Here is a 12,983-nt window from a genome sequence, read left to right on the forward strand (position 1 = left end):
CATTTTCGGACTAGCCCATTCTTTTAATTTTGCCCAGCCCATATTTTAGCCAAAACTGGCCCATTTTTAACCTGACCCGGAGGCCCAATTCCCGTTCGAAATAAGGGAACCACTAGGGTTCCCTTCTCATTTTCCTCCTTCATCGCCACCACCTCCCTCTGTCACCACCACCTCCATCTGTCCCCCACACCATTGCGATTCCACCATACCCTGTTCCCCACTCTTTTCTTCACCGTCATCCTCCTTCTCTCATCTCCACACTCCCTGACACCCCCACTTCACCGCGTCTCCCCCCCACGCGTCTGACACCCCACGCCACTGACACCCCACATTCTTTTGTCACCGCCATTCTCGCCTGTCTTCTCCACTTCTTTTGGTTCCCCACATCTTCTGCCATCCCCACATCTCTCTGTTCTCGGCTCCTCTCTCCCTTCCTCAAAACGAAACCCCAACCCACAATATAAAGGAGGAGATTCTGGAATGAAAAAAAGGGGGAAGAGAATCGGAGTTTTCGGAGAACCCCCCAAATTACCTTGCAAAGAAAAAAAAAGACCCCAAGAACCTCGAAGATTTCTTCGATTCAGGGAATTTCCTAAGAACGAGTGGTTTAATCGCAGAAATCCCCTTTTTAAAAATAAGCTTCTAGCCGCACCACATTCGCCTAAAATATTAGCCCATTTTGTTTTGTGTTTCAAAAAATATTCAAGCATCGAATCATCCCTTTTTATTCTCATTTTTGCTCTGGTTACTGTTTCGCATCCAAGTTTACGCAACTCGGAGATTCGAAGTGTTCGAGGTATATCGGAAGCTCGAGCCCCACTTCGCCGCACCCGAAGCAGGTGATTCTCCCTTTCCCCTTCGCACCTTCCTATTTTACTTTAGGCTTGATTGGTATCTGTGATGCCTTGTTTGCATGTGTAACTGTTTCTCTTTTTATTTGATTTTTTGCATTTATTTTGTTTAGCATGTGTGTCAGTTAGTCTTATATGTTCATTTCAGTTATGTCTTTAATATATGTCGGTTGATAGCCATGCCTCTTCGATTCAGTCTGATGTTAGCCTTAGCTTAGTTTCTTAGTATAAGTTGGTCTAGTTAATCTGTGTGTATGTAAATGTTGTTGGTTGTTGAAAATGCATACAAGTCTTATCCATGTTTAAAGAGTACTTGACTGATTTGAGCATGTTTTGGGCTGCTATAAGCTATGATTGATCTATCCATAAGATTTGAAGGCATAGTCATACTTGCTTAGACTACATTTGCGCATATAAATACATGTAATAGATCTGTTACTCCCTTCTTATGTCTTGGACATGTCCATTATTCGAATTGGGGTTAATATTGGCCTGTTTAGACTAGAATGTGTAGTTGGATCTAAATCTCTTGTTGTAAGTCTGCTTAGATTAGCCATACTTTTTATTGCTTGCCTTTGAATGGTTCTAGCCTCAATAATCAGTCCTCTAAGCTGAATCATCCTGTTAGTTATAGCACTTAAATCCCTGTTTCATGTTCAGTTAGTATTGTGTTCAGCATTAGTGTTTAATTTCCTTTTCTTGTTTGGTTAGTCATACCTTGTTGGCTGTGGTATTCGATGTTTGTTTAGTTTAGTGTCATCATGTTATTTATGGTATTTAAGTTCTTGTCTCCTGTTTAAATTTAGCTACCATCGTGTTTTGTTTTCCTTTCCTGGTTTAGTTCAATTCAATCCTGTTATTTATAGTATTTGATCTTATACTTCCTGTTTGATTAGTTTGTCCTGTTTTAGTGAAAAAATGGTTGAGTAACTGCCTCTGTTCAGCAGGCCTAGTATTTTTTTTTTCAGCTTCCTTCTCTCACGAAATATCAATTCTGTCGTGTTCAGCCTGTAGTTGTTAAACTCTTATCTTTTGGGTTTAGTTTGGTCCATCCTGTTTAATTATAGTGTTCAGCTGTTCAATGGTTCAGTTTCAGTTCATTCTGCTAATTACAATGCTTAGCTTACCTTGTTGTTTTGTTTAGCTCACCATGTCCAATTATGATGTTAGTTTCTTTATCTGTTTGGTTGGGTTCACTGTGTTTAGTTATGATGGTAGCACCCCTGCTTTGTTTTACTCAGCCTACTGTGTTGCCTAGTCCTGCTGTTCCCCTGTTTGGGTTCCTCATGTCTGGTTGTTGTATTCAAGTCCCTTATTCCTCTGTTAACTTAGTTCAGCATGCCTAGTATGAATGCTTAGCGTCACTGTTTTTCCTTGTTTGAATTCCTCATGATTTGGCAGTGTTCAATCTCCTCATTTTGGGTTATGCCTTCAGATGTATGTCAACTACTGGGTTTGTTTAATCTCTGTTAATTGACTAGGAAATAAAGGGGCCGGATCTGCCCAAAAATGCTGTGATGATTTTGGCTTTGTTTAAATTCGTATATGATGGCGTATTGCAGGCATATTGGGTTGAGTTGTATATACTGATGTATATCACCAGTATATCTTAGTTAATATGAATGTGTATACATAGGAAATACTTAAATATACACAATGATATACATAATCTATTGACTTGTTTCGAGTTTAATTTTTACATGTTTATCGTCATTCGTTGATTATATGTTAATCCTTTCCTTTCGTTTTGTGCATGACTGATCGCATACGAGTCCGAGAGACTCGTTCTCCTTCCGCATTCGGTTTGGGCTAAGGCCCAATGTGAACTATTCTTCTCCGTGTCCAGCCCAACAGCGGCCCAGATCCGTAGCCCTAAAATTGTTGGGCCAATGCCCAATATACAGGGCAGCAGTGGCAGCCCAACAAATAAAAAAAAAAACTGCTGGGCCGAAGCCCAACAGCAAATGGACCCCAACAGCCCAAACGGGCTGGGTCCATCTGACCTTTTTTTTCTCTTTTCCTTATTTTTATGTATTTAATGTGTATTATGCAACTAGCCCTTTACTTTGTTTTGTTTTTCCTGATTTAGATGAACCTTAGCGAATTTATTGGGTAGTGAATTTAGGAGAAAAACTCACAATCAACCTCCCATAAATTTCATTTTCTTATTTTTTATATTAAAGTTATTTACAGTATCTATAATATTTACTCCTAGAATAATTGATGGCATAAATTCATATTTTTGAGTTAAAAGAATCATATTTTATTCTTATTATCTTAATTTCAAAATCACTAATATGCAAATATAAATTCCAGTATATTTTATAAATCTCTCCAAATTTTGAATTAATCACACATATTTTAGCTAAGTCAATAAGAGTCAATATAAAAGAGAAAGAAAATTCACTCCATTTGCACAATATTGTATTTCCTGCAAGCTTCATTTTAAAATAGCATTTTTATTTAAACTTTAGTAACATTTACAGTTTATTTTAAATAGCCTTTGAGGTCTCTTTTTGTGCAAATTGTCTACAAGTCTTTTCTTTTAAATAGCATTTTTATTTAAAGTCTTAGCTTATTTCTTAAGTCTTATTTTAAGCAACATTCTTATATTTTCCTTAAAAACCTTAGCAATATTTCCTAACCCCTTTTCTTGAAATTTAAAGCACCTTATTTAGCATTAATTCATTAACCTAAGTTTGGCTGGATAACCGTAGTTAACGGATTCTAAAGGATGCCTAACCCCTTCCCATTAGGATAATATAGAACTCTTACCTAAAATCACATTGGTTAAGCAGACTATTAACAGAGGTTTAGTTTTAACTTTGCCTTAGTTAACATCTAGGTGTCCTAATTCACCGTTAAATTAATTAGGTGGCGACTCTTTAAAACAAGCAATATAGGAATCTCCAATATGTTGTACTCCGCTTCAACCCGGTTAAAATGGGGTATAACAGAACTCTTCTCTGAATTGGTTGGAGTATCCCTGCGGTTCTCAATCTCTCATACAATTAGGCTAAGGGTTCGTCTAACGGTGCGTAGGTTTTGATCGGCTTTCTTTCGAAGTTTGGGCGAGGTCGGGGTGTATTTTGTGGACGGTTTGGTGACTGGTATTAGGGTTGAGGTGAGTAGGCTGGCTGGTATTGTGATGGGCTTTGATGGGCAGGTGCTCGAGGTGAGTGATATGCTGGTTGGGTATGGTAAACAGGATGGGGAGTGGGTGGAGGTTGGTAATAAGGCTGAGGGGCTTGGGTGTATTGGCTGTAGTATGAAAGCTGAGATGAAGGGTATTGGTAGGTTAACATTTGGTTCGGTCTTCGTTCCTGGATGGTCATGACCGCGGACACTCCGTCCCTCTTCTTCTTAGCTGAATCTGATTGAATTGCCTTACTTGTGGCTTGCAAGGCTGCGAGATTTGTAACTCTTCCTGTCTTGATTCCTTCTTCTATGAAGTCTACCATTCTAATGACTTCAGAAAACTTTTGTCCGATGACGCTTAACAGTCTTTCATAGTATGTGGCATCTTTTAAAGACTGTACAAAGAGCGTCGTCATCTCACTCTCCGCCATTGGGGGCTGGACTTTCGCGGCTTCCACTCTCCAGCACATAACGTACTCTCGGAAAGTTTCTGTCGACTTCCTTTCCAGCTTCATCAAGTAGAATCTATCTGGGACAGTCTCAGTGTTAAACCTAAACCTGTCCATGAATTCTTGTGCCATTTCTCCCCAACTATGTCATTTTTGCAGGTCTTGGCATGTGTACCAGTCGAGCGCTTCTCCCGTCAAACTCCTTATAAACAGTTTCATCCGAATGGCCTGATCTTTTCCCACTCCGACAAGCTTGTCACAGTACGATCTCAAGTGAGCCCGAGGATTCCCTCTTCCATCAAACATATCAAATTTTGGTACTTTATATCCAGCAGGCAACTCGATGTCAGGATGAATACACAAATCCTCATACTCCAATCCTTCACATCCTTTGTTGGTTTGGATGTTTCTAACTGCTTCTCTCAGACTGCGAAGCTCTTTTGCTACATTCTCGTTTGCTCTCGCCCTGGCTTCCCTTTCCATCTCCTCATAAGGGTCAACCTTTGGATGTTGTACGACCTGCATTTGGGTAGTGAAAGGTTGAGCTTCTGTTACATATACCGGTGGCACATACTGTGTGTTATGGTTAGCAGTGTGTGCCAATGGTATGTGTTGAGTCGCTTGGTAGTTTTGGGTAGTTTGGATAACTGAAGGCTGAGGAATATAGGGAGTGGTGAAAGGTGGCGAATTGGCTTGTTGGAAGTTAATTTGTTGGGGGTTGGCTTGTTGCGGGTCATTTTGTTGCGGGACGGTATGTTGTATGTTGGTTTGTTGCAAGGTGGTTTGTTGTGGGATGGTTTGTTGCTGGCGAGTTTGTTGTAGGATGAGGGGTGAATTGGTAGTGCCTGGGTTGACTGTGTGAAGCGGAGGGTTTGAGGGAGAGGGCTGAGGAGCGGGCGAGTCAACAGGTGAAAAAGAGGGTGGAATTGTCGCACTCATTCTTTGTTCGTGGTGAGGAGTGTTGAGGGTAATGGATAGGTTGGTGAGATTTCGTAGTCGCTCAATTTCACTTTGCATATTGGCTATTTGCTGTATCAGTTGGGCGATGAGTTCGTCATTCTTTCCTCCCGAAGCCTCGGGTTCGTCTCTTGGAACGGTGACAAGTCCCAAGCCAGTCTGTTCGGATGCCCCTGAATCATTCATATCGCTGGATGCTCGTGCTTTTGATCTTGTGAAGTACGGGTGGTCTGCCAGTTCGCAGTCAACACGAATCAACCTTTGGGGGATAATCAAAATAAAATAAAACCTTCAAAAATGAAGAAAACTGCGTTAGAAACACATGATACAAAAGTTTCTTTTTATTTCTTAAAATTCCGTACCTAGTCAAACTAAGACACTTAATTAGGACGGAAAGAATAATGTAATTTCACGTTTGAGAAAGACAGACTTGTTTTGACATATAATTTGAAAACCAATTAGGCGACGTGGCACTATTTTCTTGGTTTTCTTCTGGTAATACTATGTTTTGTAGAATTATAGTGTGGTCTGAGAACTAAAAGGAAACCGCCTTGCAATTTCTCGCTTTCGTTCTTCTTTGCTCCTGTTAATGATGCTTTGACTCTTCCCCTACATGATGTTGACTATCTCTTTTTCTTGTCTAACTTAGATTCAAAGGTTAAGGGCAATTTGGGCATTATAATTTGTAAGCAATAATTTTTCTGTGGACTTCCGGAAATCTGTTTCATGTAGCTTGGCAAGGAAATTTTGAGTCGTGGGTACAGGACCCTTTACATGTAAGACCTATTGCTCGAGTTCGGTTTCACCTTCACTGTAGATTGTGGGTTCGAGTCATTAAGAGAACAAAAGTGAAACTCCTACAGGGAGGGGTAAAAAAAGAAGTTCAGTAATTAAAATAGTAAGGTGAAATGTTGAAACTAATTTGAGGAATAATTTATGTGAAATAAAGATTTACACTCACTTTTAACGTTTACACACTCCCTTTTTAAATGAAAATTCATGTCCGTACAATATTAACAAGCAAAATACTCTCTCCGTTCACTTTTACTTATCCACTTTGGACTTTTCACGCTATTTAAGAAATAATAAAAGAAGTGCATAATTTACCAATGTACCCATATTAATTGGTGGGTATTTTTATTGAATTTGAAAAATAATTTGAAGTGAATAATTAATACTATGGGTAAAACAGAAAAAAATAAATTATCTTTTCTTGATATGCTAAAAGTGATAAGTAAGAATAAAAATTTATTTTTAGAATATTAGATAAATAAAAGTGATCGGAGGGAATAGTTGTTTTCAAATAGTACCTTTTTTTCTTCAATTTCAACAACTATAAATATTTTCCACACGCCTACTAAGTGCCTGTCACTTTCCATTTTACCCCTCTCTATATTCCAACGCATGAATCACAATCAGACCAAATTGTCTGGTTCCTATATGTGACTGTCTTGACCATAAGGTATGGAAGAGAAATTTAGGTATCAAATTCCAAGTTTCCTACTAATTCCTCCGTGACCAAGTCAAACATAATAAATGTATAATATTTTGGTTGTCTAGCAATAGTATAAACCACAATTAGTTTTTGAGTTCTTCAAACATCATCTAGCAATGTGTCCAAGTCAATTATTCTCCAGCTTCTTCTTGGTCTCTCTCCTTCTTCTTTTGTTCTCCATCTTCATCAACTCCAGTAGAGCTGATGATACGTCCTTTGCAAATTGCCCTTCGTCTACCTGCAAAAATGAACTTGAAATTTCATATCCTTTTTGGAGGCTTGATAGCCACAACCCCCCCCTCTTCACAATACTGTGGCTATCCAGGATTTGGAATCTTCTGTTCTGAAAAAGATCGAATTCTGCACATTTCCGAGGATTCTTTCTATGTTAAGGAGATTAATTACAGTAACCACTCCCTTACCCTGGTGGATATTGATGCTCTTGATAGCAGAGGATGCCCCAGGGTACATCATAATCTTACTATAGATGACGACTTGCCATTGGTATATTCGGAGCTTGATATGAATCTTACTTTCTATTATAACTGTACCGGTTCTCTTCCAGATCCTACTCGTACGTTAGATTGCTTAACTTCAGGTGGAAACAAATCATATTTACATGTTGAGGATTATGAGCCGGAAGATTTGAATTGGTATCGAACATGTGAGAAGAAAGTGGTGGTGCCTGTGACGAAGGGTGGGTGGACTGGAGAACTTGGTGCGGCGATGGATGAGGGGTTCGTATTACATTGGGAGAATGCGACGGTGTGCCGACAGTGTGAGGCCTCAGACGGGCGTTGTGGTTACGACAATTTAACCCAAGAGTCCTTGTGCTTCTGCAAAGATGGCACCGTAAAGTTTCATAGCTGCAGATCCAAAGGTACGCCTCTTCTTTTAAAGCTCTTCACATTCTTTCTGGGAAACAATTTAGGGGTTGTTTGGTCATGGAATAAACTATCCCGGAATTATAATAGTTTGTTTCAATTTATGTCAACCTTTTCGGATTAAGAGAGTCAAACTTTATAACTTTGACCTTAAATTTCGACAAAGATTTTTCAAGTTGGTAAAGATATAATTTATGTATTTACAAACTACATTAAAAGTACTACAAGTCATGATAATTTGTAATTCAAATAATTTAGAAAAAATATAAAAAAAATGTGGTCAAAGAATCACCTCGTAGACTCTCCAAATAGTAAAGGGTTCATATAAATTGAAACAGAGAAAGTATTAAATTATAATGAAAGTACTTATAGCCTATTTGGCTAAGATTTTGGGAGGCCAAAAGTGCTTATTTGTTTTCTAAAAAGTGTTTTAGAAAGTGAGGTGTTTGGCTAAGTTTTTGTGAGAAAATAAGTGCTTCTATGGAGTAACAAAATCTTTTTTTCAGAAGTTAAAAAAATAGTTTTTCCCAAAAGTACCCTTTTTAAAAGCATTTTTTTTTTTGTGATTTTGAGGCCAAAAGTTTTTTTTTTTTTTTTTGGTTGTTGAGAAAAAGCACATTTTTTTTAGATATTTGAGGTGTTTGGCCATTTATTAAAACGACTTTTAAATAGAAGCAGAAGCAGTTTTTCTGCGATTTCGGAGAAGCAGAAAATTATTTTTTTCAAGACAAAAGTATCCCTACCATAAATACATATTTAGCTGATATATCCCTCATTACTCCATCAATTTCTAATTAATAATTCTTTGTGTTGAATTATAATTTGTGGAATGATTTTAAATTTTATTTTGGTTGTAGTTTTCTACTATATTTAAATCATTGTGTTGATATTATATCAATATTTAATATTTGTTTTTTTATTTATCTATGTAGTACATTAATTGAAATTTTAATATAAAATTTTAAATTTTAACTAAAAATTAAAAGTAAAAACTTTTCATAATAGATATTCAAATTAGTTTCTCTCTGCAAAATAATCGTGCTAGTAAAGTTCATTGATATTTATTCTTTTTTGTAATTTGACACTCAAGAGCATTTTTTAAGAAGATTAGTCGAACATAATCTGCTAATTAAAAGTAGTAAAAAGTACTTTTAAAATGAATTAGCCAAACACAAACTATTTCTCACCAAAAGTGCTTTTTTGAAAAACACTTTTCAAATTAAGCAGTTTTTAGCCGCTAGGCCAAACAGTCAGAAGCACTTTGTAAAAGCTTAGTCAAACACTAATTGCTGCTAAAAAATGTTTTTTAAATTAATTGGCCAAACACAAATTGCTTCTCACCAAAAGTATTTTTTTGAAAAACACTTTTCAAAATAAGCTGATTTTAAAAGGTTGGCCAAACATGATTAGTGAATATACTTTTATTGGTAAATTTTATTTTTTTAATAAAAAAAGGCAGCCCAGTGCACTAAGCTCCAATTATGCGCGGGGTCCGGGAAAGGGCAGACCACAAAGGTGTATTGTACGCATCTTTACCCTGCATCTCTACAAGAGGCTGTTTCCACGGCTAGAACCCATGACCTCTTTGTCACACGACAACAATTTTATCAGTTACTAAAATGAATTAAATGAGGTATAATATAAAATGTCCTTTTATATTTTGATTTTAATGTAAAATAATACCACCAATTATGATATAAATAATTTCGGAATTGCCAAGCTTAAAATAAAAAATTCAATCAAATGGGGATAAGATAATAATATATTTTATCCAGGAATTGTTATATCAATTTTTATTAATATGAAAAAGGTAATAAATACATTCTAATTATAATAATAGTCAAAGTTGACCTTGTTTGAATCACGAGATAAAAGTGCCAAAATTTGGGATAGATGGAGTGTTCCTTTTTCTTCTTCTGGTTTTAGTTTAGTGTTTATACCTTGGAAGGAAGTTCATGAACCAGAGGACGGCTCTTGATAAGGGAGTTGGATGCTACTCCTGTGTAGAGTTGTAACTAGTAGAGAATTCTACTTAATTCCTAGATTAAAAGAAAAAAAGGGAGATAATATCTCATATGGTCACTCATCAGAAAGTCGCTAACCTTATTTTCTAACTAAAAAATCACTCAACTATTGGTGTTTCACCTATAAAGTCAACCAACCTATTTAAGTGATTTTTTAATTAAATTTTGTTGACATGAAATTTTTATTTAAAGCCAAAATTGTATGAATTAAAATAGTATCCATTTTAATAATTTTATTGACCCGACCCACTAAAAATATATTGACCAAAACCTTTTATTTTAGCTTCATTAGTTGTATGCGTTATTTATAAGCAATATTTTTTATCAAATGGTACTGCTTATTTAGTGACATTCGACAGTTGAATGGTGATTTATAAGCAATATATTTTGTTAAAGTGACAAATGAAGCTGCATACATGAGGCAATAATTTGGATAAGGGTGTATACTGAGTAAATAACATAGTTGGAATACTTGTGACATTCAGTTGTTCATGTCAAAAAATAAAAGAACGTAGACAAAGAAGAAATTAAGAGGGAATAAGGGTAAAATAAAATGTCTTAGTCACTATATTTTTAGTGAGTCGGGTCAAGTTGGGCGGGTCAATAAAATTATTAAAACCGGTACTTTCTTATTTTTTACAATTTTGTCTTTAAATAAAAATTCAATGTCAACAAAATTTAATTTAAAAAAAAAAACTTAAATATGTTGGGTGACTTTATAGGTGAAAGACCAATAGTTGAGTGACTTTTGATTAAAAAATAAAGTTGAATGATTTTTTGAGTGAACTAGCCATAGTTGAGTGACTATCTGAGATATTATCTGAGATAAAAAAAAAAAAAAAGGCAAGCTAACTTCCCATTTCAATGATTTTCTTCTGTTATGTATTGATCATGTCAAAGGAAAAAATGTTTCAGACTTTTATGAGATACATTATTATTGTTATACTTTATTGAGATACATTATTATGTCTTATCACCTTTTATGTCTCCGTTTCAGGAAGAAACGTGATCGGACTGAAGGTTGCAATAGGTGATTATTGTTTGAATTTGTTCACTTTGATTTATCTTATTATCTTCCTCTTCTTAAGAAAATTCCCATAAGCATTTCTTCTTGCAGCAGCTGGTGCTGCATTTACATAAAAATAGTTTTATCTGATATTGATCACTGGCATTGCTTTTGTCCATTCATAGCATTATCTGCGGTTGGAGCTGCAATAGTGATAACCTGCTGCCTGATGTGTTGCTTCCGATTTAGGAAAACAAATAAAACGTCAAAAAAAGAAGATCAGATTGTTGATGCCTTCCTAAGGCAGTATGGATCCCTATCCCCAACGACATATAGCTATTCAGACATTAAGAACATGACAAATTCCTTTAAAGAGAAACTTGGAGAAGGGGGTTACGGAGAGGTCTACAAAGGTAATCTTAGAGGTCACCCTGTTGCGGTGAAAATCTTAAAAGAGACCAAGGGGAATGGAGAAGAGTTCATTAACGAAGTTGCAAGCATCAGTCGAACTTCTCATGTCAACATTGTTAATCTGTTGGGATTTTGTTTGAGTCGTCGAGTGAAAGCTCTTATTTATGAATTCATGTCAAATGGATCTCTTGATAAACACATATACAACGAAGTTCCAAACATGAGATGGGAAATGTTGTACAAAATTGCACTCGGGATAGCTCGAGGATTAGAATATTTGCATAGAGGATGCAACTCCCGAATTTTGCATTTTGACATAAAACCTCATAATATTCTTCTGGACGAGGACTTTTGTCCGAAGATATCTGATTTCGGTTTAGCAAAACTATGTACTCGAAAAGAGAGCATGATGTCCACACTAGAAGCCCGAGGAACCATTGGTTACATAGCTCCAGAGGTCTTCTGTAGAAATTTTGGAGGAGTTTCACACAAATCTGATGTTTATAGCTATGGAATGATGGTTCTCGAAATGGTTGGAGGAAGAAAGAACTACAGTGCTGAAAGAAGCCATAACAGTGAAATATATTTCCCTCGTTGGGCTTATCAACGAATTTTGCTAGATGAAAACCTAAATATAAGAGATATGATGACCAATGAAGAAGAAGAGATCGCAAAGAAAATGATATTAGTTGGTTTGTGGTGCATCCAAACAGATCCCACGCAAAGGCCGGACACTGGTAAGGTAATTGAAATGTTAGAAAGTAGCTTGGAGGCCTTCCAAATCCCACCAAAACCTTTCATATGTTCTCCATCACGATCAGAAGGATCGGCATTGAACACTTTGGAGCGACCTGCAAAGCCATTTTTATTTTCTACTTTGAGTTCGACGCTCGAGTCTGCAGCCTCAACAATTGTATAATTTGCTGAAGAAGTTTTTAGATAATATTTTTGTATAACATTGGAATATACAACAACAACAACAACAGCCCAGTGAAATCCCACATCTTGTGTTTGGGGAGGGTATAATGTACGCAGACCTTACTCCTACCAAGGTAGGATGGCTGTTTCCGAGAGACCCTCGGCACATTGGAATATAATGATCAAATATTCGTGAAAGTTATAAAGATGTGGCGAATTCCACTTAAAGGTGAAAACTTGTTTATTTATTTTCTTATTTAACTGTTTAACTTTTGCAGGAGAGATGAGGTGAAGGGAATTTTGTAGTCTGAGTTGAGGCTTAGTTTAATTTACTAATTGATGTATTATGCTAATTCTAGACCTGAGAAGGAACTAAATGAAAGGTTTTCACCCCCAACTTTTCTTTAAAAATCTTGAACTATAGTCATTCTCCTCCCTTTATACTAATTAACTTTTTAAAATTTCTATTTTATCCATACATTATCAACTTGTCTTTTTTCTTTTGCTTCTTTAAAATCATGATATTTTTTATCTTCTTAATCTATATTACTAAATTCCTATAAGAAAATAAATATTATTTTCGAGACGGAAAAAAAAAAGAGTTAGAAATTCTAATTGAGTATATACCTTAATGTCGTTCTATAATGAAGTAAGAATGAGAAGAATAAGAATTCTTTTTTATTAATAATTCAAAACTCGATCTAATATCTGTATTTATACAAGTAAAAATAACAGGTAATAATAACTTTGTAAGTATATTTCAATGCATGTAATACAAACCAATTAATAAAAACAGAAGTATATTTTCTTAAAAAAATATTCCATTAATGACAATCAAAACTCGTTTATA

The 12,983-nt window shown here is 35.9% G+C and overlaps 1 protein-coding gene across 1 annotated transcript; it reads left to right on the forward strand.

The window, feature by feature from the left end:
* The first annotated feature begins 6,883 nt into the window (after positions 1-6,883).
* On the forward strand, positions 6,884-12,530 carry LOC132602788 (LEAF RUST 10 DISEASE-RESISTANCE LOCUS RECEPTOR-LIKE PROTEIN KINASE-like 2.1). The gene is made up of 3 exons (XM_060315559.1): positions 6,884-7,770; positions 10,796-10,828; positions 10,990-12,530. The coding sequence occupies exons 1-3, from the start codon at positions 7,095-7,097 to the stop codon at positions 12,132-12,134; spliced, it is 1,854 nt and encodes a 617-aa protein (XP_060171542.1). The 5' UTR covers positions 6,884-7,094; the 3' UTR covers positions 12,135-12,530.
* The last annotated feature ends 453 nt before the right edge of the window (positions 12,531-12,983 follow it).

This window comes from Lycium barbarum, chromosome 7 (genome assembly GCF_019175385.1).
Source record: "Lycium barbarum isolate Lr01 chromosome 7, ASM1917538v2, whole genome shotgun sequence".
In the NCBI taxonomy this organism is placed as follows: domain Eukaryota; kingdom Viridiplantae; phylum Streptophyta; class Magnoliopsida; order Solanales; family Solanaceae; genus Lycium; species Lycium barbarum.

What these genes read in the sequence shown, in the direction of transcription:
- LOC132602788 (XM_060315559.1), top strand. Translation starts at nt 7,095, where the DNA reads ATGATACGTCCTTTGCAAATTGCCCTTCGTCTACCTGCAAAAATGAAC. An exon ending in TCATAGCTGCAGATCCAAAG is followed by an intron (nt 7,771 to 10,795) that starts GTACGCCTCTTC and finishes TCTCCGTTTCAG; the next exon opens with GAAGAAACGTGATCGGACTG. An exon ending in CGGACTGAAGGTTGCAATAG is followed by an intron (nt 10,829 to 10,989) that starts GTGATTATTGTT and finishes GTCCATTCATAG; the next exon opens with CATTATCTGCGGTTGGAGCT.